Raw genomic sequence first — 24,487 nt, forward strand, 5'->3', positions numbered from 1 at the left:
ACCTTCAAAAGTAGCTTTTGTTGACTTAAAAAACTATTTAAAAACAGAAAAAGGTGATGGGACACAACATTATGGCCAGAACACACAAAAAACGCAAAAATTAAACAGATTTTAGGACAAAAAACATTTATACAAAACACAAATGTTCATTAGAAGCCTTAAAACAATTCCCAGGACACAAACCATGAATAAAGGATCAGAATTTTTAAGAAGATTTTTCTAAAGCAGTCAAAACAGCAACTGATGATCTGAAAATAGTTATTGAGCAGAAAAAAAAAAAAACTTGTGAAAACCTTCAACGGGATGATTTTAACACCAAAGACAGTTATAGGACGACAGAAAAAAGCTGCTAAAACACTGAAAAGCGTGAACCGACTCCTTTTAAAAGTGTCCAGACAACATTTTGGAGCAAACAGAAAGATGTAGCCCTCTTTGTGAAAAACACATAGGAGCATCGAAGGCGGAGGAACCCGCCTTAAACGAGGATTTTCTGTGCGAGGGGGTTTGCGCTATCATGCTTAGCTCGACGCTCCCGTTGCATCAGAGCTAAACATCATATTTAAGACTTTGACTCATCACTGAGACCATGCAGCAGCTTTTCAGAGAGCCCGTTTCAGTGGAAGTGAGGGGAGCAGCTGACGAAGCAGCAGGATGTTTTCCGAGCGCGAGTTCCCTCCCGCTGACCAGAATCAAGGCTTTTGTGTATCCATTTTTTATCAGACGGCATTTCCTCCTGGTTTTCACGAATATTCTTTTGAATGTATCGTTAAATAGCTTCAACACGAGTTAAGTGGAGGCATCATAGCGGGACTCAGGGGTTTTTTGGGAGGGACACACAAAAAAACCCGGACCGGGCTGCTAATGTGGCACACAGGTGCCACAGACACACAAGAATCCAGAAGGAGTTCGCACAAACCGCGGGGCCCTTGCTGGCTTCAAGTGGGTCAGCGACACAAACACACACAGCACAACACAAATAATCAGGAGGCTTTCATCCTCCAGGGCAGGAAATGCTCCCAACGCACACTGCCGCGCTCGCGCACACACTTTCGCTTTCCCTCCGCATTCCTCAACGCGGGAAAACTACAAACATGGCCGAGATTTGACAAAATCCCTGAAGGAATCCAAACAAAAACAGAGGAGGGATTTGCCGGCCGCACACAAGAGAAACGAAAAAGAGGAGAAAATGTGAGGCTTTCGTAGGAGATGAGAGGATGAAAGTACCACAAAGACAGAGAAGAGCGATGAAAGTACGACAGAGAGTGGTTGTAGGAGAAGAAGCAAAGAGAGGACTCGGCTTCAATGATTGAATATTTACAAGACTCAAAGCAGAAAAGAGAGTCAACCAGGAAACGTCAACATCGGCTGTTTTTAGACGCTTTCAGGCTCCGGTCTGTGACGGCGGATTCATTTTAGGGTCGGCGGCGGCGTATTGGGGCTCACGGCAAACATAAACAGTTTTTATTCACAACATCTGCTAAAAATTTTCATGCGAGCGTTTTTTTAAGGCATATTATCCGTCACCAAACGGTCCCGGTTTGTGGGAGAATGGGAAACCAAAACACGGGTCTGAGTTAAAACAACGTGTTTAGCTGCCTCAGAAAGGCCGTGTTTGGACAGAACCAAACGATGACAAACGCTACTTTACGGCCTGAACGCTGGACGCTGCCGGCTCTCTAAACAACACACGGAGGGAAAATATTAGCAATGAAAAGGTCACTTTCGGGGCTTCAAACCGGCAGTTTTTTGGGGACAATCCAAAGGTTCATGCACGTCAAACTTATGTCACTTCCTTTGGGGTCGGACGGCTCTTTAAACATCTCGTTTGTGACTGGAATAGAGACGTCGCGTCCGACACCCACGACAGGGTCAAAGCATCGGCCGCTCCATCTCCTGGTCTCCGTCCAACATCGACTTCTAAACTCGGTTCTTCCCTCTGTCTCCTTTTTCATGCTTCCTCCTGTCCTGTCTTGTGCAGCTTGTTTACATAGTTCTGAAGGTGTTGCAGAACTTTTTTAAGGCTATATTCATTTTTGGAGGTCATTGTGTACTAAACTCAGGGCTACAAAACCACTTTGTTCCCAAATAGTAATAGTAAAAGTCTTAGTTTTTCAGGAAATAAAGCAAAACAAAACAAACATTGGGGCAACACTGAACAGTGAATTAGGTAAAGGTAACCATCTCTTTCATTCATGTTACTAGTTGAATGTGTTAAACTATTATATTTGTTTTTTGTCCTAAGTTAATTAAATGTAAATGATTTTTTTTATTAAATATGTTCATCAAAAATCTTCATATTTTGATGAATTCTAAAACCATACAGACAAATTTGTAAAAGAGGTTCCTCAAGGCTCCCGTTTAGGAAACCTACTTTTTTAATCACTTGCGTATTTATCAATAGGGTTTACCTGTGATATATTGAAACAAATGTTTATAAAACATATTTAAAAATGTAACAATCAAAACAACAGATCTGTAATTAGATATAAATATTTGAACAAATCGGATCAGATCTTTGTTTTCTTTCTTTAACACTGGTGTAAAATGTTCATATCTGTCTGAGAAAAGTGTAGAAAGTGTGTAGTGAGGGGTTTTACAACCTTAAAACATCTAGAACTATTGTCAAAATAAAGATAACTACTTTGCAGATTTCAGCTATCGTGGGTTATTTTTTTCTCACGACAGACTTTTTCACTCACATGCATTGGTACAAAATACCCTAATGGCTTAAAGTTGGTTGCCAAGAATTTTAGAAGAATGTATTTGGACATGAGGCAGAGAAAGATGCTAAACACACATCCATATCAATAAATGTTGATTTGCTGTGGACTATGAAGGCTAACACTTTCACTAAGTGTGTATTCAAACTAGAAAAGCCTGTTGGTCCAGACCAAGTCTACTTCATTTGGTCCGGATCGAGTTCTGAGTCTTTCGTTTGGTCTGTGTTCAGATCTCTTCAGTCATTGGCTAGGAATTAAGAGGGCGGGCCAAAGCTGCGATTGAATGAATAATGGAAGTCCTAAGCTTTGCAGTCGTTGTCAGGATAGTTCACTGATTCAAACTTTATATTTCATTGACCAATTTTGAACGTCCGTATCAACGGCGGGTACAACACCTTTTACTGCTACTTTGGTACGGCGGAGGTGTGATGCAAGGCGGGGCCTGAAGAGATGACGGCTGAGTGTTTATGACATATAGATTGTTGGGAAAACAGTGTGAGAAGTCATGTGAAATCATGTTAAAAGTTGTTTTTATGTGCCTGCATTATCCGACCACATTTCAATGGTTACCTCCTTCCTACTCTGTCCCATATCCCATAATGCCTGGTTACGGTGGCCATTTTGGTACAGTAGTTGCACTCTGAGCATGAGTAATATTCAGACTAAAGAAACTCAGAGCGAACCGGAGCTAAATCCAACCGAGACCACCTTAAAAGATGGATCCAGGAGCAGTTCCATGGGCCAGGAATGGCTTGGGTGTATTCAGACTGAAAATTCTTTCCGGATTATAGAGGCAAACGGACTCTGGTTCACTTTAAGCGAACCAAATGTGTCCAGTCTGAATGCACCCTAAAGGTTTGACAACACGTGAATGCAGGTCAACCTGCCATTGGTGACCCAAGTGTTTCGCACGTCCATGGAGAAGTTGGTACCGCCAAACGCCGTTCAACGATGTTAGCTTAAGCTCAAGCTGGTGTTAAAGTTCAAATGGTGCCTAACCAGAAGGGTGAAAAGTGAAGCAGATGCATCATCTGGAGCAATAAAAACAACATTATCACGACTCCTGGTAACAAAAGTGGAGTTCTGACGATCAACTTTAAGTTCGACTCACAGAAATAGCTGCTGGGGCTTCGTCAATGAGTTAAAACGCCCTGCAGAGTTTTGTCCATTTGACTGTCTTTCTTCCATCGGTGCATGTGTAGCCGTATTGTTGGTGTTAACGCGACCTCAGACGGACGGATAATGGAGCAGCTGGAGCATGAAATCATACAGAAAGAAGGAAAGAATGAGAGGAAGACAAAAAAACACAGACACAGAAAGGCTGGAGAGGCAACGCAACGAGAGAAATGAGACCAACACTCCAACACAGAGAGAAAAAGCTAAACACATACGAGAGATAAACGTGGAATAAAGACGGACAAGTGGGGGAGGCTGGTGTTAGGCAAAAGAGTTTGACACGGGGGTCACCAAGAGGCAGGATGGGGGAGGGCCAGACTCCCAGAGAGAAAGAAACAGACACCAAATTCATTGTTTTCATTGTCTTATTCCAAGCAAAGGGAGGGAGATGGTTTTGGAGGGATGGGGGAGAGGAGAAGAATGAAGAGGAACATGAGAGGAGCAGAGACAGACTTTAGTTTGAGGCTGGAAAAGTGTTTATTTTCTTAATCTAAAAACATCTTTGGAGCAGCTGCTTTCTCACTGCAGGAACTTCCAGAACTTTCCTCGCCCTGGACTCAGACTCCCATGATTCCTGTAAAATCACAACACCTTAACAAGCGGATGCTGGCTCCACTTCCAAGACCTCACCTGTTGCTTCTTCACCAAAATCTGAGAAAAGACGCCAATTAGCACCAATTTTGACCTGCATTTTAATTCCCTTAACGTTCAACAGACCTTGAGTGCTAAAAATAAATAAAAAAGTTTCGAGACGAATCATTTTTTCGCCCCAGTTGTCCGTTTTTTTGGGGTTTTTTTCGTCAACAACTGTAAAAACTTTTTACAAGTTTGAAACATTTCTAAATCCATTAATTTTTTTTTTCAATTAGTCTTGACAAACCCGTTCTAAATAGCAAAACTAGAAAAAAACAAATTTTTATATAGAAAATCCGGAAGAAGAACTTTTTCAAAACCTCTAGGAAACGATGTTCCCCCTTTATTTCAGCAATGTTGAAACTAAAAAGATATATAATCAAATCTTTAAATCTGTACAGTAAAACATGACATTTTACTGTACATATTTGTATCGTCACTTCACAGACATCCACCCACCAAATGCTAATAGGAAGCTCCTGGTTTACCTGATTCAGTGATCACACCAGCATGGGGGGGGGGGGTCCAAATGGGACTTTAGCATTCCCAGATTTACTAAAAGTTGTAAACTGACCAATCAGATGCCTCAATAAAAGTAGGTGGAGCCTGCTGGCCCCCACGTCCAACGTTCAAAACGTCTGACAAATTTCGTGGAGCCCACTTTTAAGTGGTAGGGGTGTGGCCTTTCAGCAAGCTCACTCCTGATCGAGAGTTGGCAAGAATTGACTCAGACCAATCACTGCTTACTGACGATGCCTGGCTCCAACATGGCGGCATCCATATCGCGAAAATGGCAACTGGGTTGATATTTGCTTGGAGCCAGCTGATATCTGCTAATCCCTTTCGGGGTCATAGGAATACTGGAGCCTATCCCAACCACTGTTGGGTGAAGTGGTGGTACACCCTCAATGGTTCTCAACGCCACCACTGGACACACAACCACTTCCACACCAAAGGGACAACTTAGAGTCACCATGGAACCTATGAAGCATGCTTTAAGACTGTGCACACATCCACAATGTAGAGCAGCTGGGATTCCAACCTGGACCTTCTCACTGAGAGGTGAGTGCGCTCACCACTACAACACCATGCCAGCCCAAAGTTAAAAAAAAAAAAACAGATCTTTGCTTCTGACGTTCCAACCTGTTTGCAGAAAACAGGCAGTTTCTTTTTCACCTTTCACTGAATCAACGCTTTCATCCAATCATTGCTCACCTTTGTGTATAAACAACAACTGCGGTTCGGACCCAACAAACAGGTACAACCAATGTCACGTCTGGATCTATCGGTCACCGATTCTGTTTGCGGTTGGGTCTGTTACCCTCATCAGAGAAACTCCAACTGTGAGAGACGTAAAAGAAGAATCCAAGAAACTACTTTGAAGGAGTTTATATCAATTTATTTGTTTCATGGGGCAGAAAATACATATTCAGTCAATAGCAAAAGTTTACCAAATGGTGCGTAACTGTGGCTGGTAATGACAGAGGTCAAAGTTTTTGTGCGTTCTCCCATTTTCACTGAAGGTAAAACAGAATTTCATAGCTTGAGGAGACGGACGCCCCAAGCTATGAAAGGGAGACGCAGACGGACCAGTGGAAATCTGGAGGGAAGGTTTTAAGGTTCTAAACATCGGCAGACCAAACAGCTTAGTGTGAAAACACTCACTGGTTTAGGAAAAAATTTAAAAAAATGATACCAAAATAACCTGAAACATCAACAACTAACTTAGCATCCATTTTCTAACTAAAACGGTTCCATTTTTAAGATTAAATTTTAACTTAAAGTCCCATTCCGATCATCTTTTGATCTTTTCTCAAAGATGTTCCCAGTGGTCTTTTAGTTACGTTTGTCGTTTATGGACTCAATATAAAACCTGTGTTGTTTTTCTGCAGAGCGGCAGAAGTTCAGAGTTGTGGGCACCGCCCTTCCCATCATCCATCACCGAGAACTGCCCATTACTCTCTCTCTCTCCTGCTAGCTTACAACCTCTCACACCCCCAACCTATCAGCGCTGCTGCCACAAATTAGCCGAGCGATATCGGAGTTTAGATCCAGATTCCAGCTCGGACGAGGAAAACAAAGATGTTTATGGATCCCAGCGTGTTTTCTACGTCACAAATACAATGTTTTAATATATGCAATTTTTAGCCCAATTTTCTTTATAGATGTCCTCAATCGGCAGAAAAATCCTACAAGAACATGTGGAAAACCTGTTTATTGGGGCGAGTCTTTAAGCCAGTGGTGATAAAAGCCGTTGTGGTGTTTTGCTGCCATGAAAAGGAGGCTGTGAGTAAATATTCAATAACTGACCGTTTTACAGCAAAATTACAGGAACTTATCGGCGGCTGGAGTCCAGCTCGTTTCCTGATGACCGCTGTGTCCCAGGCCCGGGCTAAATTTACTCCATGTGAGCCGGAAAAAAAAAGGGCCAAGAGCTCCTGATATAGGCTGCATAAACACACATGGCCTTTATTTGGGCCCCGAGTGCACTGGCTCTTTTTAAGAACCTCGCTGTATTTATGCAGCAAAAATGTTACATGAACGTGTTTACACTCATTTTTAATGACTTCCTGTTGTGCGTTCTCACACTCCCACACATTCACAGGCACTGTTCCGCGAGATGGGAGGTCAGCGCCTCTCCAACTGACACTGTGACGATCCAACGTCTCCGAATCAGCGGTTCCGGATCAACTAAAGGGGTTTCTGGAAATAAGGTTAAACAAAACTTGTCATGAAAAGTCATGCTTATTACTAATTAACTCATTAGTCACTCTTAGTGGGAGAAGTAACTTGTGGTACAAATACACTTAATGGCTGTTGTTCCAAAATATTACAGTCACGGTTATCCAAAAACTCGTGTTATTTTTTTTTATATCCATAAACATGTCAAATTAAACTTCCTCTGTTTTGTTTTATTTTGAAAAACCACCTTTGTTTGAATAAGTCTAAAGTGATCATTTTTTCTTTGTTCATAACTTTTTCAAAATTCATCTTGAATGTTGACAAATGCTTCAAAAAAGGAACTGAAATGGGATTTTTATGTTATTAACTAACCAATTTGTTGTCTAACCACTATTTTTGATTACATTTTAGTTTTTATGTTTTTAGTTGACACCATTGTATTTTATTTTATTTTTAAGAAATGCACACAAAGCTGTCGGTCATCTGATTTTTTCCAATTTATTCCAACTGCAGTTTTTAAAGTAACCACAAGGGGCAGAGCAAGGCAATGTAAACTGGTTTACAAGTAATTCTAAGTAAGTTCGCAAATTTGACTCCCCCTAGTGTCAAACATGAGAAGTACAATAAAGTCAGAAAAATTGTTACATTCTTAAAAACATTAACATTTCCTATTATTCAGGGAAAACCTTTAATTTTTTTAAATAGTGATTTATCTTGTGTTTTTTTTTTAGCTATGAACCTTGAAGTTTGTAAAACTACACTTCGTAAATGAAATGAATTAATTCAACAAAGACCATCAACTGGATGTCGGAGCAGAAACGCTGCTGCTTCTGCAGAACGTGGTTTCTATAAAGCAAAAGCAGAAATATGACTGGAAGTCTTCTCAAACAAAACACACAGATAGCAGTTGTTGCTTACACAGACGCTCACACCGTCCTGTAAACTGCAATAAAGGCAGACGCACACACAGACACGCCGTAAATCTCGCCATAATACGCCCTGTGAGTGTACGGTTTGTGTGTGTGTGTGTGTTTTATAGGTGTTGTAAATTCGCCTGCCGGCGTTGTTTTTATCAGCATATTCGCAAGCTGTTTAGCCAACGGTGCAGATGTCACTGTTATGACCACACACACACACATAAAGAAGTAATAAACATGTTCACACACACACACACAGGGCATTTGACACTGTTTATACAGTGCACTGTGTGTGTGTGTGTGTGTGTGTGTGTAATCTAAATTCACCTGGTTGCGCGAGGAAGCCAGAGCCATTTGCATCTGGCCGCGTAAGCTCGGCCCGCCGTTCCAAACGCGTGAGTTCGGCGCATTCACGCACGTGTGTGAAGGTCAGCGCTGAAGAGCGTGTGTGTGTGCGTGCGTGTGTGTGCGCTCCAATGTGTGTGTGAGTGTTATTTGATTAATGCTGAGAACCGTGGAGTGTTTAGAAAGAGGTTGTGACCTTTCAGCTTCCATTCAATCAGACAGCGAGGCAGAGAATACCTCCACCCCCCACCCCCCACCCCCAAGTCTTTTTACAGTTTTTTTTTTCTCGCCCCTTGAGAATCTGATAAGCCTTAGTCAGCACACACGCTCACTTCACAGACATCCACCCACCAAATGCTAATAGGAAGCTCCTGGTTTACCTGATTCAGTGATCACACCAGCATGGGGGGGGGGGGTGTCCAAATGGGACTTTAGCATTCCCAGATTTACTAAAAGTCTGCAGCTCCTCATTTCGAAATGTGGGGCAAAAAACGTGGACATGGATTTATCAGCAAGAGGCAGACATCTGACAAAAGGACAAACAAAGCTCTTGAGAGGAAGAGATGCAAGAGACTGATGTCATACTTATGACAGAATCCAGAATACTGCTGGGTTTCTACAGGAGAAATGTGAGAAGGTTCGATTCCCCCAACAATCCCAATCCAATTTTGAGTCTGGATCCACCTAAGCAGACCCTGATCTAGGGGGTGTATCCCTGGTCGTTTCCCAATCGGACTGAGCTCCACATTTTTTGATAATTTGGTCTTTCGTGGTACATGTATGTTATATGTAAAAGGGTTTATAGCTGAGGAAGTGTACATTATCAGAAATTGTACCATGGTCCAAGGGGAATTCTGGATTTTGATTGGCTGCCGGGTGTGCATTAAAAAGTGATGACCGCACGGCTAGAATGAAGTTCCGGTCACCTATCTTAAATCTTCTGTATCACTGCTCTGGCTTCTTTAAATCAAACTTTAGCTTCATCATCTGGACAAAAACAGGCGGTGAGACGTGAACTTTTTCTCTGAACTGATGCTTTATTTAACACATCGTGATCATCAGCGTATATATCGCTTTCCTTTGCCGCTGCAGTCAAGGTTAGCGCCGGCTGGGCCACATTACAAATAGTCCACTTTTTTGTAAAAAGGCGATCCAAACTGAAAATAACAAGAATAAAGTATGAAAAACTGATAGAATATTTGTTTCTTTTGTATGTGACCATGGTCTAAGCGGGTTAATGGCCTTGGAAGTGTGCATAATCAGCATTTGATCCGCTTGATCAACTTAAATTCCCACTCTGATCATCTTTAGATCTATTTTTTTAAAAGTGTTCCCAGTGGTCTTTTAATTAGGAATATGCTGTTTTTAGCCGAAATGTGTCATTTTCTGCAGAGCGTCGGACGGTTCAGGCTTCCACGGGGTGCGTTCATTTCTGATAATGCACACTCTGAAGGCCATTATCGCGTTTATACTTACAAAAGTTTACCAGCGGTAAAGGAAAACGATATATACGCTGATGATCACGATGTGTTAAATAAAGAGACAAAGTTCACGTCTCACTGCTTGTTTTTGTCCAGATGATGAAGCTAAAGTTTGTTTTAAAGAAGCCGGCGCAGTGATACAAAACATTTAAGCTAGGTGACCGGAACTTCTTTTTTAGGCGTGCGGTTATCACTTTTTAATGCACACCCAGCAGCCAATCAGAATCGAGTTTTCACCTGGACCATAGTATGGGGATCGATTCAGATCGATTTTATCAACCCAGCCCCACTAATACATATTTAATGTTGTTTTGTCTCTATAGTGCAGAGAACCGCATGTCTTTTTCATGTAAGTTAAAAAAAACAGATCTTAAATACTTTAAAGAACAGGTCGGCACATTACTGCCTTTCCGGGCTTTGATCCCGCCGCCTCTTCCCTGCTCTGGATCTTGAACAGGACTGCTGTTCTTAACTAACGAGCTGCCGGGTCTGTTTGTAAATCAGTTTTAGGACCTCTCCCACACAACCGCACACTTGTGATTCGCGGCCAAAAACTCAAATTTTTGGTCTCGGATTTTGAATGAAGGTGAAATCCCTGCGGATACCGGGTCCCAAGGTCTGCTGGGAAACCTAAGCAGATTGTTAATGGATTAATGCTGCCGCTTTATGAGGTTTGTGTTGGTTTAACGCTCAGGTGTCCACATTTTCTACTTTTAGACAGGTACCAATGGTCTCTCCCCCATTATCTGTTCATTGCCCCCCCCTCCCCTCCCTTTGAACCTCCCCTTTAGCCCCTGCAGCCTCAGCCAATTACGCACTGTTTGTCCACCCATTTTCAATAAAAACGCCGCTTTCCCTCCTCCCCCACTCCGTCCAACCCCCCCCCCCCTTTCCTTCTCTTTTTTCATTTTTAATTAACTTCTTTTGTAACTCTGAGCCCCACCCCACCCCCCCCAACATGCCTCCTGCACTCTTTTCTCACACAAACACACACACACATCAGCTTGTGTGAGTCCGCGGATCACAAACACACATGTAAATGGAGGTTAAACATGCTATTTACATATCAATTACAGGCAGACACCGAATCAATGATTAATGCGGGCTTAGATTAGCGCGGAGCCGCGAGCTTAACCGCTATCTGCTGCTGTTTAGCCGCCGTGTCCGACCACTCTAAGATTCCATCCATTTGATTAAGATTTGAAGGGTTTTTATTAAAGGCAAATGGATTTTGATCACTTACCGCCCGGGAATAAATGATTTGTGACGGTTTCGATTTAGAGCTAAACTCTTACCTTTTACCGCTATCTGACTGGAAGCTGGTGTGTCAAATATGAAGATTGTTTCTTTTCTTTTTTTTGGCTTAAGAAGCAGCAGAGTAATGAACTTTTATCACTTCTGATTACTTTCAGGCTTTATAATAAACGATCAGAATTTAAAGACACAGTTAGAAGTTTACACGCTCCATCCACCACTCAATTGAATGTATTGGAGAACAAATCTACCTGTTATAACTCTACAATAAGCCTTTAGAATAAATAAATGACATCACTTTACAGTTTAGACGTTCAAAGTTTGACATTCTAACCTAGTAAAGTTGTCATTTTATGACAGACTTGTTCTTCAATTGCAACAAACAGATAACATTTTATTTTTCTCTGATTGCCATTTTTAAATAGTATTTAAAAACAGAATTTAATCATTTATAAAGTAGTGTGTTTCTCTTAAATAGGATTAAATGTAATTTTTTGTGTCAAAACCACGATGCTTGGTCCCTCCATTTATGATGTAGAACACGTGTCATGTCAGTTTATGTGGCCCTCCATGTCATTTTATGCGGCTCTCCATGTCATTTTATGTGGCCCTCCATGTCATTTTATGTGGCCCTCCATGTCATTTTATGTGGCCCTCCATGTCATTTTATGCGGCCCTCCATGTCATTTTATGTGGCCCTCCATGTCATTTTATGCGGCCCTCCATGTCATTTTATGCGGCTCTCCATGTCATTTTATGTGGCCCTCCATGTCATTTTATGTGGCCCTCCATGTCATTTTATGCGGCCCTCCATGTCATTTTATGTGGCCCTCCATGTCATTTTATGCGGCCCTCCATGTCATTTTATGTGGCCCTCCATGTCATTTTATGCGGCCCTCCATGTCATTTTATGCGGCCCTCCATGTCATTTTATGTGGCCCTCCATGTCATTTTATGCGGCCCTCCATGTCATTTTATGTGGCCCCTCGAGAGCATAAAAGTTTTTAATTTCTTAAAATAAAAAATGAAAATTGGTGTGTATTTATACTAGAGTAAGAAGCAAACATATGTTTTCTATGCAACTGTAATTGTCACTTTAAAACATAGTAAATAAATTATGAGTTGTTTAACATTAAGGAGTAGTTACATTTATTTTTAATTACATTTAGTTACATGTATAAGTTACATCTGGCCCTTTGAGGACAACCACTATGCTGATGTGACCCTCAGTGGAAATGAGTTTGACAACTGCTGTAGAATATAGACCACAATGAATCGCATTGGAATGATTTTGCCAAAAAATTTTATTCAAAAGTAGTTTTTTAATCAAATATCAACGCTTTTACCTTCAGAAGTCTTCAGAACTACATAATTGTCACAATTAGATTTTAACTTCTTGAAATCAATGATGTCATATTCGCTATTTAAAAAAAAAAGTAGTGAACATGGTGTTTGAAATGCTTTTAAAATCCAGAGCACTAGCTAGTTTTTTAGGGGTTAGGGTGGGAATTCTGACACAGCCTATATTTTGGAGTTATAGATTAGGACCCCACCTTAGTATTTAGGGTGATAAATACAATTATTTTACTCACTTTCTTTTCACATCTGTGATTGAGAGGAATTCCACCCATAAAAGGGTTTAACGTAAAGCCTTCATAAAAAAACAGTGTTTAAAAACAGCATTGCAGTTACGACAGGAAAGAACAAAAAGTTGACACAACATAACCGGAGATTTACAGTCAAAAGTGCCCACCGCCATAATTAAAATGTGGTTAATGAATGAATGAAGGGTCTTTATGAGTAACTGCTCTGCTTTTCACTGAGCTTTCATGTTACAGTATGTGGTTTTATTGGTTTGACTCCTCTTTTATGTTGGGTAGCAGTATGTGATTTTACTGGCTTTAGCTGCAATTTCATTTTACTTTATTATACTCCTGCAGAGACCACTTTTCTTTTTTTTTTGTGCTTTACTTTGATTTTTGGGGGGGTAACAGAAGACTTTCTTCTACACGTTGCAAACTTTAAAAAAGATAACTATAAAATATGCTTACATTAAGGTTTTTTACTCGGTTTATCCTTCGGTTGCTTAAACGGGATAAAGTTTAGTGATTTATTGCCGGCAGATATTAGGCAAACATTGGAATGTGATACCCAAGAAAATAAAAATAAACACAGAAATGTGGGGAAAACATGGCAAATAGAGAGAAAAAGTGCTAAAATACTCTAAAGTATTGTACTGCAGACATGCATTTGGAGGGTTTTTCATCCCTTTTTGACAGAGAGGTATGTATTGTTGCATTGTTTTCCTTTGAGTAGAAAATTACTGTGGGCTACATCGCCTCAATGACAAGCTGTGAAAACGACGGCACGTCTGCCTGCACACACGCGCGCCCACGGCAACCGGAAAAAAAAGCCCGCGGTAGACAATTGCATATATTGACAAGTTTAGATGCAAATACACTTAGAACCATGCTGCTACTGAATGACAAGTTCATAGCTGCAAAACAATGTTTTCACACATTCACACCGGGAGCCCTCTCTCTGCAGGAAACAAGGGAAAAAACAAGTTTAGTGCCCCAATAAAAAAGTGGAAAAAAAGGCATAAAAACACGAGTCATTTTTATGCTAATGTGCAACGGATGCTTGGTAGGAATAAAACTGGAAAAGTTAGTCCCCGTTTCGGTTAGGATGTTGTTTTAAACCCATCAAGTGGGAGAGAGCAGCTCAGGATCTGTTCTTATGCCTAAATCAATGGCACTTAGTGAGATGTATCTAACGACACAGCAAAGATTAATTCCTGCATTGATCAAATATTTAAGAGTCAGAATAAATGCTGACAAAACAAAGTGGGTCACAAAAAAAAAAAACAGAACAGGAAGAGGTTTTAGTGAAACACAATCAGCTCTTTCAAGTTTGGTGTCTCATGGCAAAATAATTTGCCGCATTTACTTCCTGCTTTTGTGTTTTAGAACTTATTTGACATCCTCGGGCTGTTCACACAAGAGGAAAGTGGATTCTGTTTCGTTCTTTCTCTCCGACATTTCTCACAAGCTGGAAGGCGAAAGTCAGCTACAATGATGTTGACCAAAAAAATAAAGCAGCACATTTGCTTTAATGCGGCACCTACAGTAAAAAGAGATCGACTCAAAACGCCTGTTACATCTTCAGATTAGTACAAATACAGTCTTTGTCCATTTCATGGAAAGTCTAACTACTTTACAGATGATACTGGAGTTTTTTGACACAACAAACATTCCTTCAGATAGTCCGGCAAATAAAGTTAAACTGAGCACGAACTGCCAAAAAAGGAGATCCCCTCTTCATTTGGTTTTATTTTTATACATTTAATTAAAAAATAAAATGTGAAGATCTTGCAAAATGTTAACATAGTTGCCGTCCATCTCTGAGTCGTTAGCTTAACTGCTACTTTATGTAGAGGAAGAAACATTTTTTTCTTTTTGTTTCTTTGCTTGTTTTTTCTTTATAATTAATTTTGACAATTGATATTATTACTTTTATTAACAAAATTAACTTTAATTGAAAAAATATATATTTGCCATTAATAACGCTTAACCTTTTGACACCTGAGCCGTCACCGGTGACGCCTTTAGAACACGCATTCTTTAAACTACCGTAACTCTTCGACCGTTTACGCAGTCAGCTGATCTTGTCCCCTCCTCACTGCTCTTCATCTGCTGACATTTTACCAAATTTTTCACAGTAAAATTCTTTCAATTAACATCATGGTATGTTTTACTGCTTGGGATGAAATAAAGACATCTTTTCGCAGTCTCGCCGTTTAGCTTTTCTTTTTTTTTTTTTTGGGGTGCAAATTTGCATGATTTTGTGCCGGGCTTATTTTTCTACCGGGGTTTGAATTTTGACAGTGTACCCCTTGTGCTATCTTAGATGACCCCACCCTTCCATTGACGTGTTCTCCCTACCATGACAAAGGTGGATAAAGGTGAAAAGACTTCATGTAATCCATGGACACCAGTGAAGATCACAAATCATTGAAGAAAAAAGGTTCAGAGCACTGTCTAGTGGGTCTAGATGACCCACTCCCAACGTTAAAGTGCCTAGGATAGCACAAGGGTTACACAGAGGAGCCGTTGCTCCAACAATTTTGATGAGCTGTGTGACGTTGTGGGACCTCTGGTGGCGCCCGCCGTGCAGCGCCCATGGCCGCCAGTTCCTACCAAGAAACGCACCGCCATCCAGGTGTTGGTCACATGACTTAACGGATTCTAAAAAAGTATTTCCGTTGCAGTTTTGCCAAATATGTCTCAAAAACCACCAAGCGCAGAAACCTTTATTTAATAAATGCGAGTTTTTCATTGGGTGAATGAATTTAATATCGCAATTCCAATTTGCAGAATTTCACAGTCAACGGAAACGCAGCTCCAAATTCAGGAATGTCCTCTGTCCAAAGTACCTGAGAAACGTCTGTAGTTCAAATTGAAGGAACATTTTCCTGCTTTCAAAATCCGATTGATCCCCAGAATCTCCAAAGTTTCTCTTCTGATTGGGATAAAACAAAAGTAAAAAGACAAGAACCTGTGGAATCCCGGGACCCCTCCGCTGTCCTCTTCAGTGGTAAATAACAGACATTAAGCTGAACCTTCAGGTGGGGCTGAAAGGAATCTATCATTTGGATAATTAACTTGTCAAGTTCCGATCGTTATTGTGCGGACGTCGTCCTGTTGGAGCTCCTTTTGCTCGTCTTCCTCCATAAACAAAAGGCAGAAAACGGCACAAGTTGGGAAAGTTGTCTCAGTCGGCTTCAGCCCTGTTATTATTCTAATCATGATGACATGTTTTTAAATGGATTATTATACGTTTTCATTAATAACAAGCTGCCCGCTGGTGGGTGGGTGGGTGGGGGGGGGAGTGAACACACACTCTGCAGTCGCACAAAAGCGCACAAAGCCCCAGAAAAAGGGTTAAATGAAGAACGTTGAGGCAGAAAAAAGTGGCCCAAATCTTTTCTTTTTTTTTTCCGATCTGACATGTTTCCACGCTGCTAATTACAAAGTTTCTCCTAATAACACGCTGTCTGGTAAAAGTTTGTGCGCGGCGCTGGTGGGCGACGCTGCAGCGCCGCACATACGTGCTCTTGTCATGTTCTTAATTGATTTCGGCTGTAATTATTTCTGTAATAACACACTGACAAACAGACTCTCTCAGGTTCTGGGATGGATGATCATTACGGCCTCTTCCTGTTTTTATTAATAACACGTTGTCTGTGGGGGGGGGGCTCAAACACCCATCACCCGTCAAGCCCCTCGCTGCCCTCTCCTTACCCTCTCCCTAAGCTCCTCCCCCTCTGCTCCCCTTTCATCTCCTCTTTCGCCTCTGACCTCCTCTTCCTCCTCACCGCCTTCATCCGTCTTTTCTTTGAGATCAGGGTTCGCTGCGAACTGTAAATCTGTCGCTCGCTTTTGTAACCCCCCCCCCCACACACACACACACACACACCTAGCACACACATCTGACAAGCTGCCACAACAAACAGAGGAACAAGTCCAAACGACAAGAAGATTGAAGAAAGGAAGGATGGAGGAGGAGGAAGAGGATGGATGAACGTTTGGGCGTAATGGGATTCAAAGTCTGACGGGAAGAAGTGAGAGGAGGTGGAGGAGGAGGGAGGGAGGGAGGGAGGGAGGGATTACCTGGCGAACGAGAGGAGAAGCTGTTGTGACACTCCCTAATGCGATTTCTAAACCAATCTGCTAAGTGCAGCTCGGAGGCCCGGCGTGTTGAAAAGCGTGTTTTCGCGGAGTCCCTCCTTCATCTCTCATCTCCTGCTCCTCTCCATCAGCCCGGACTCCTCCACGCCAAACATCTGCAGGTTCTCCAGCGTTTCGCCGCTGAATTTCCGGTTTTATTCAGTCAAAAGCTTTCAGCACCTGAAAGCTCTGAGAAGCACTAGAACTTTCCTCCTGGGGGACATTTTTAATCTCCTCCAGAGCCAAAAGGGGAAGCTTTAAAACGCATCAACATATAAAGGAGCTTTAAAAAAAAATGAAGAGTTTCATCAGAATGTAAAGTTTGTAAAGACCAAAGCCTCCGTCCACCTTTCAGTGTGAAGCTGAAAACGATGAAGCAAAGCTCTGACAGGGAGGGAGGAGCCTTCGACTGTCTTAAAGATGGACACCATTTTCTAGTTTGTTTAGTGTCATCATAGACTCTCAAAGGTGTCCAAAGGTGCCTGAAAGGCCGTCAAAAGTGTATCAAGGGTGTCTCAAAGATGTCCCAAAAGTGTCTTAAAAGGCCTCTCAAGGCCTGTCAAAGGTGTCTCAAAGACATCTCAAAGGTGTCCCAAAAGTCTCTGAAAGACCGTCAAAAATGTTTCAAGTGGGTCTCCGACATGTCCTAAAAGTGTCTTAACGACATGTCAAAGATGTCTCAAATGTTTCACAAAAGGTGTCTCAAAGGCATCTCAAAAAAGTCTCAAAGACGTCTCAAACGTTCCACCAAGATGTCTCAAAACACTCCGTTTCTGGACCCGTGAAACTAAATTTTGACTGACTGGAGACAAAACGAAGAATTTGACATTTTGGGACAGACCTGTCCAGGATGAGCCGCGTCTTCACTCAACGGCATACGGGATAGGCTCCAGCAACCACGTGACTGCGAAAGGGATTCAGCGGGTTTGGAAGGTAAACGGGTGGACGTTTGGGTGCCATCTAAATATTCATCAGCCTCTGATGCATATTTGGCTCAAATGTGATCCGTCCGACCTTCTTGTTCGTGGCGGATGTTCGTCGTTGCATTTTGAAGGGTTTACAACCGTCAACCACTAATTCTACTGTTAGCATAAAAACAAACCACTGACAGCAGAAAAATGAACAAATCACAGCTTAAACATTGACTAAAAATGAACAAGTGCTCCTCTCTCCGCTGGCCTTTCTCTCTTTTCCCTTCTTTTGAAAAAAAGAAAATATTCTTTCTTTGTGAAGTTTTTGTTTCACAGAAACTAAACGAGCCTCTCTTTGGCATCTGCAGCCTTTGTGAAACATTATCTATTCCTCAACACACACTGGTGATGCTCCCCCCCCACACACACACACACACACAGTGGACCGGCTCTTTTCCATGGTGACAGAGGGTCATATTTCTTGCTTTGATCTTCACCTCTCCCTCCGTCTCTGTGATCCTGAGAGAGCGAGCATGTCTTCCCTCTGTCTCTCGTCCCGGCCGGATGGCGGGACGGTTTAGTGAAGCATGAAACCGCCTGGCCGGCCCCCGAGAGTCACAAACACGCAGCCGGATAGACACCCAGTTAAACGCTGAACTGAAGGCGGGCGGGGAAGAACCTGCGAGGAGGCGACGCCATCGCCGCCGTTCTCACTACATCAGCGGATTCTGACCCCGACAGTAAAAATCCTCCCTTAAACATTTCAGAAAGTCCCCTTTGTTGGGGATTACAGACTAAGGTTTGGGTCTACACTGTAAAACCGTCACCGAAAAGGCCTTAACTGTAAAAAAAAAAACAACAAACGCTCAAAAACACATTTTAAAAACACAAAATCAATTCAAGAAATTGATTTTTTATTGTTTTTAGTAAAAGTAAAAGTTTTCTAAAGTATTTTTCTGGATCAAAACAGCTTTTTTTGGTCATATTTCAGACTTTTTTGTAAATTAAACATTTAGTCTTTCTTTTAGTTTAAGCAATTTAAGTAATAACAGTATAAAAATTGGTTTTAAATGGTTTAAGAAAACCAATAATGAATACTTTAAAAATCTTTCATTGCATTCTAATGGTCAATTAAACATGACTTTATTATTATTTATATGTTTATAGTAAAATATCAAGATCTGATTAAATTATGTCACTTTTTGCCGTATGAAACCATCTGAAATAAAGTTATTGTAATGTTTTTAAGGAACTTGACTTATGTTTTACGAATACGCTTTAAAAAATAAACTCTGTTTTTGTTGTTTTATAATCAACCTCAATCGAATTTTCTTGATTTTGGTTAAACTCAGACATGAAACCTGAGAGTCACTGGAATCAACATAACATTCAGAAGAGATGGGGGGGGGGGGGTTGATTGAATTTGATTTCTTTGCAAAGAAACAAACATTTTATGATCAACATTCATTGTTGATTTTGGGTAAAAATAAACATTTGAGCAAAACTCCGCCATGAAATCTGGAATTTTCTAGAATAAAAGAAAAAAAATTCAGGCTTAGTTTGCAAAGAACCAGAAAAGTAAATTAGGTTCTAATTGCTATATTTTTGCCTTATGAAACAATCTGGAATAGATTTAATTTAATTATCCAAAATGATTTGTTTTGCTTTCTTTGCAAAGAAACTTAACAAAAACGGTATCTGTGTTTTTTGAAATAATCTGAAACAGATTTATTGTATTTAATGACTTTTTGTTTGATTTGTTTTGCTTTCTTGGTAAAGAAAGTTTTCAAACAAAACACGTGAAGCTAAACTTGAACAGAAAACCTGAACTTTGCTGGGAAAAAAGCAACAAAACTCAGGCTTTTATTGTGAAAAACCTGCAAACATTTAAGACGTTAAAGTTCAGAAACAGAAATTTTCTTTCAAAAGACAGATTTTTCTTTTAACAGATGTTTGTACATTTTTTCTCTTCCTGGAGTGAAGAACATGAATCGATGATTTTAGTTTGCTTTATGAAAATCACAATTAGAATCTTTTTTTTATTCTAATTCCTTCTGCTGATGAATTCTGACGATGGATTTTCAGAAGGTAAAATCATTTCAATCTCTTTAAATGTCCAGAAGAAAAATTAAAAAAACTATTTGGAGCCAAACATTTGGTGAAGCGAGCAGACGAGGCGCGTCTGCCCCCCCCCCCCCCCCCCCCCCCCCCCCCCCCGGGCAGCGGACTGACCCCAGGTCCGGCCGCTGGGCGCTTTAACCTTTATCAATTACCCAACAGCACAAAGCGGTGCTGAGACGCACACGCCGCAGACACGCACGCCACCTGAAACAACACCAGCGGCAGATGTAACCAGAACCCCGGCGACAGCCGATAGCTCTGTTTGTGTGCTTCCTCCACCGCCGCCTCAGCCGCCAGGCACAACAACCCACCGCACTCGCACGCCGCTGGAAGAACCCGGCGTTCCACACGGCGGAGAACGTGCAGAGGCGCTTTAACAAACCTGGCGGGGGAGGGGGGGTAACAGCCTGTGGTGATAAGGAGAGCCCAGAATAACCCTCCGACATCAGCACCCTCCCTGCTGTCACTCACTATCGATTCCCCGAAACGGCGAGGTGACGGCGAAGCGGCAAACACGCCGCCTGACTCCACTGCAAGCACGGCCCTCCAAGGGACCACAAAACGCTCCCTCCAGTCCGGATTCACCAGAAAAACCTCTGATGTGACCATGTTCAGCAGAAAGTCTGAAACGTTTCGCTGACCCTTTGGGTCAGAACCACGAAGCCCCCCTGACTTCCACCAGCCGCCTGTTCTCCAGGATCCCTGTCCTCCCGACTGCGGATCAGAAAACACCCGATCCGGACGATCGGCAGCATTCCTGAAAACCAGGTACCGTGGGGAATCCGGAGAAGGTTGTCCAGTGATCCTGAGCGGGCGCCACAATGGCGGATTCCCATCCAGAAGCGTCTGCGGCTCCAGGTTGAGCTGAAATGTACGATCACACCGCGCGTTGACCACTTCCATCCAAAAGTGTATGTAAACGCGCATAGATACCAGCCACGTTGATTCGCGCTCAAGTCATCACTTTTAACGAAAAATCAACGTAAACGCACTTAAACCCATGTTTTTGGCTTTCGCCCCTCGCTACACACGTTTTAAAGAGATGCTGAACTTTGACCAATCAGGGACTCGTCCGGGTAGCTTCCCTTTCAAACCCTGGAAGAAAACTGCGCCGGAATTCTGTGACACTAAGTCTTTTATTTATCGGAATCGAGCTGTGAAAGGAACATTCGCCAGATTTCCGGGATCCGCTTCAACATTTCGCACCAAGACTTTTTCCGCTTTTCCAGCGGACGTGAGCTAGTATCGGGTAGCGACGGTCCAGAGTGAACACCGCTCTTCACCGCGCATTGCATGCCCGGTGTGAACGCAGCGTGACCTTTGAACTTTGTTTTGCTTCTGGATACATATTTCCTCACTGGAGGTCTTCAGAGAGACGACCCAATGAGAGGTTTGGGGTTCGGATCTGCACCAACCCAGCCGGCAGAGGACGGCCGGGTTGGTGCATGTCCAAACACGGGTGGACATGCTACAGGAGGCGCATACTTGAATAAACTTTTCCCAGACTCTGCAAAAGTGACCAAGTGAGACGTTTCTATGGCCATCGGCAGCTTAGGACTGACATCAAAGCCGTCGGTAAAACCGACTCCTCTGCCCCCGAACCCACCAGAGAGTCCGCTCTGAGGCTAAAAAACAACAACACAAAGACGAGGAGCGCACAACCCCGGAGGGGGCGCTCTGTGTGTGCCTTTAATTTCTCCTCTTTTCTTTTCCCAGTGAATGAAGTTGACCATTATAGAGGTGTAAGGGGGGGGTGCGTCCGCTGAGCGTTCAGCCACAAAAGCCCTCCCGCCGCCGTTTATTACCCCTGACGTGTACCAATGGGAGTGGGTTTCAAGAAGGGGGGGCAGAAACACACCTGTGGAGGGGGGGGGGGATCTTCTGCACCGTCTTTGGTCCTGCAGAGGGCAAAGGTCAAGGAGCATCGTCCTGAACTCCAAAGGAAGCCTTCATTTGAAAACTGAACCTCCACCCGGCCTCGGTTCCTGACACCATTCGGAGGACAAGAAGGGAAGCTGGAGCTCCATCCCCACTCAGCCCCCGCCGCCACTTCCAGTTATCTCGTTTTCTTTTCTTTTGGGGGGGGGGGGGGGGGGGTCCTAAAATAGGTTCTGCACGTCAACGACTGCAACTGCTAACATGCTGATAAGGAATAGTCCAAAGGCACCTGTCCCGTTCGCATGACCCAGAAGAACCAGAGGGCCCCCGAGCTCTGAGATCAAAGGAACTTCCTGTCTTCTCCAGGAAACGTTCGTTTTTAGGAAGTTTGTTTTTATTTTTCACAAAAATAAAGTTTGATGGTTTTTTTAGTTTGTTTGTTTTTTCCCACTTATAGAAGAAATAATTTAAGTTAAACGGAAAATGTTTGGACTGCACCACACGCACGCGCAGATTACCATCGTCCCTCGCTTCTCACTACCCGGTGGAAACGTCCTAAATATGCACAAACGCTTTTTCCATTACCCAAACTCCAAAGAAGGGGCCGTGAACGCAGCACGCCTGCACCTCCAACCTCTCTCACCTTGAGGTGCAGCTCATGGGCAAACACTGCGCTTATTTTAGCCAGTCAGTGAACGCACCACGCTCGTACCTTAAGGTGAGCGGTGACGGAGGCTGGATGCGGATCCGCATCACCTCCAATTTCCAGGTCCTGATCATGCGCAAACAACGTTTCCATCAACCAAACTTTGATAAAACAAAGGGCCGTGAACGCACCACGGCTCCAGCTGAACGTGAGCTATGACTCTGCATCCAGCCTCTGTCCCCTTGCTTTGGCTGTTTTCATCCATCAAACTCCACAACAAATACCATGAACGCACCACGTTTGCGCAAAAAGTGACCTTAACAGCAAATTCTGCCTTGAACGCAACAGAAGTAAAAGTTTGCGGGACCCAAAACTTTTCCCGATCTGCGGGGTTTCTGGGGGGGGGGGGGGGGGGCTCACCTGGCGCTCGTGCAGTCCTGGTACAGCGTCTCGAAGTCCTTCCTGGAGATCAGCTTGCAGCGGTTGACGCCTGGCTGGATGGCGCCGAGCCCGCGCAGCACGCGCACCTGCTCCACGGTGCACACCACCGGCGTGATGTCCAGCCGCTTCAGCTTGGTGTAGACGGTGTGCAGCCCCCCCACCAGGTGCTTCAGGAAGAGGTCGAACACCTGCGGCAGGCAGATCAGCTCCTGGCCGTCCACGCTGAAGCTGGCCACCTTCACGCCGTGCACCTCCACCAGCTTGCACTCGCTGCCCAGCCCCGCGCCGGACGGCGCGTGCACCAGGCTGGGGGGGCCGGGGGTCAGGGAGCCCAGCCCGCCGAGGGGTCCCAGCGCGGCCCCGCCGCCGCCGTTCCCCAGCGACGGCAGGAAGGCGCTGAGCATGCCGCCGGAGAGCCGCGGGGACGGAGAGAGCGCGTGGGAGTTTCCGTGCGCCGGGCTGGAGGTGCCGGTGGAGGCGGCGGAGGTGTGGAGCCCCTCCGGGGCGGAGCGGTAAAGCCCCACCGGGGTCGGGGCGCCCGAGCCCGGCGACAGGAGCGGCGGGGATCCGGGGAGCGACATGTGGGATGGAGAGAGAGCGCGCGCGCACTTTTCCCGCAGAACTCTCTTTACTGTGACTTTTCCGCTTCCTCCTCTCTTTCCTTCCTTCCTTCCGGCTGGGTTTCCGCCCGTCTTCCACTCGTCCCGCTTTCCGCGCAGAATCGGGCCCCGCGCTGCAGATCCGCGCGCGGACTGTCCGGTCTGTGCGTAAAACGAGACTGGATCAGACTCCAGGTCAGACCCCGCTCAAGCCCCGCCCCTCTGCGCGAGACGGACAGCGCGCGGGGCCAATCGGAGCAGCCCTCCGCATGTGATTGGTGGGGGGAGCGCTTCCATTGATGTGTTGAGCGGATCTCTTTCCCAAACTTTCTCCGGAGCTGCTCCTCTCTCAGGCGGGGAATTCCTCCTCCTCCTCCTCCTCCTCCTCCTCCTCCTCCTCGCTCCGGCCGCGGCTCACATGCGAGCTCTGGCGGCGGCTCGGTCGCATGAGCCCCCTTCCCTGACCTCCATCCAACGCTCCATCAAACATGAAGAAGTGACCAAAAAAAGAGGAGGTGAAGTGAAGAAGAGGAGGGTCTTCAGAAGAACAGAGTGAGGATCAGAGCAAAGAGAATTAGAAACGTGTGTGTTTAAGCAGGAAAATAGGATTGAGTGGTGTGGATTACAGGCAGATGGACTTTTATAATCCCATGTAATCTCATTACACTGAGAAACCCTGACTGAATGAAAGAGGGAGGGAAAAGAGAAGCCAAAGGAGAAAGGCTCCATAACGACTAAAATGAATCTGTCTGACACAAAGGACAGAATCTGGGTTTCTTTCAGTTTTTTAAAAGGATTTTTCCTGCCCCCAAAGTAAAAAAAAAATGAAAACGTACATTGGTAAATATTTAGTGGTGAGTGAGTGAAGCTTCGTGAAGCTGAAGCTTTGCTAACAGCTTCAAGGCTCAAAGCTTCAAGGTTTCCGCAACGGTGACCTCTGGTGGACAATTAAAG

General features: G+C 43.7%; 1 protein-coding gene across 3 annotated transcripts in view; it reads right to left on the reverse strand.

Moving 5' to 3' along the window:
- The window catches only part of LOC105356347 (dachshund homolog 2), a 103,608-nt gene extending 79,861 nt beyond the window's left edge, over nucleotides 1-23,747 (reverse strand). Inside the window, exon 1 of one of the 3 annotated variants that reach the window (XM_023965843.1) lies at nucleotides 22,914-23,747. In XM_023965843.1, the coding sequence (XP_023821611.1) occupies nucleotides 22,914-23,515 (602 nt within the window). In that variant the 5' untranslated portion in view covers nucleotides 23,516-23,747. The remainder of the gene's footprint in view (nucleotides 1-22,913) is intronic. The other 2 variants (XM_023965842.1, XM_023965844.1) reach the window with 2 other exon arrangements.
- Nucleotides 23,748-24,487: the final 740 nt, after the last annotated feature.

The sequence above is a fragment of the Oryzias latipes genome, chromosome 18 (genome assembly GCF_002234675.1).
Source record: "Oryzias latipes chromosome 18, ASM223467v1".
Lineage (NCBI taxonomy): Eukaryota > Metazoa > Chordata > Actinopteri > Beloniformes > Adrianichthyidae > Oryzias > Oryzias latipes.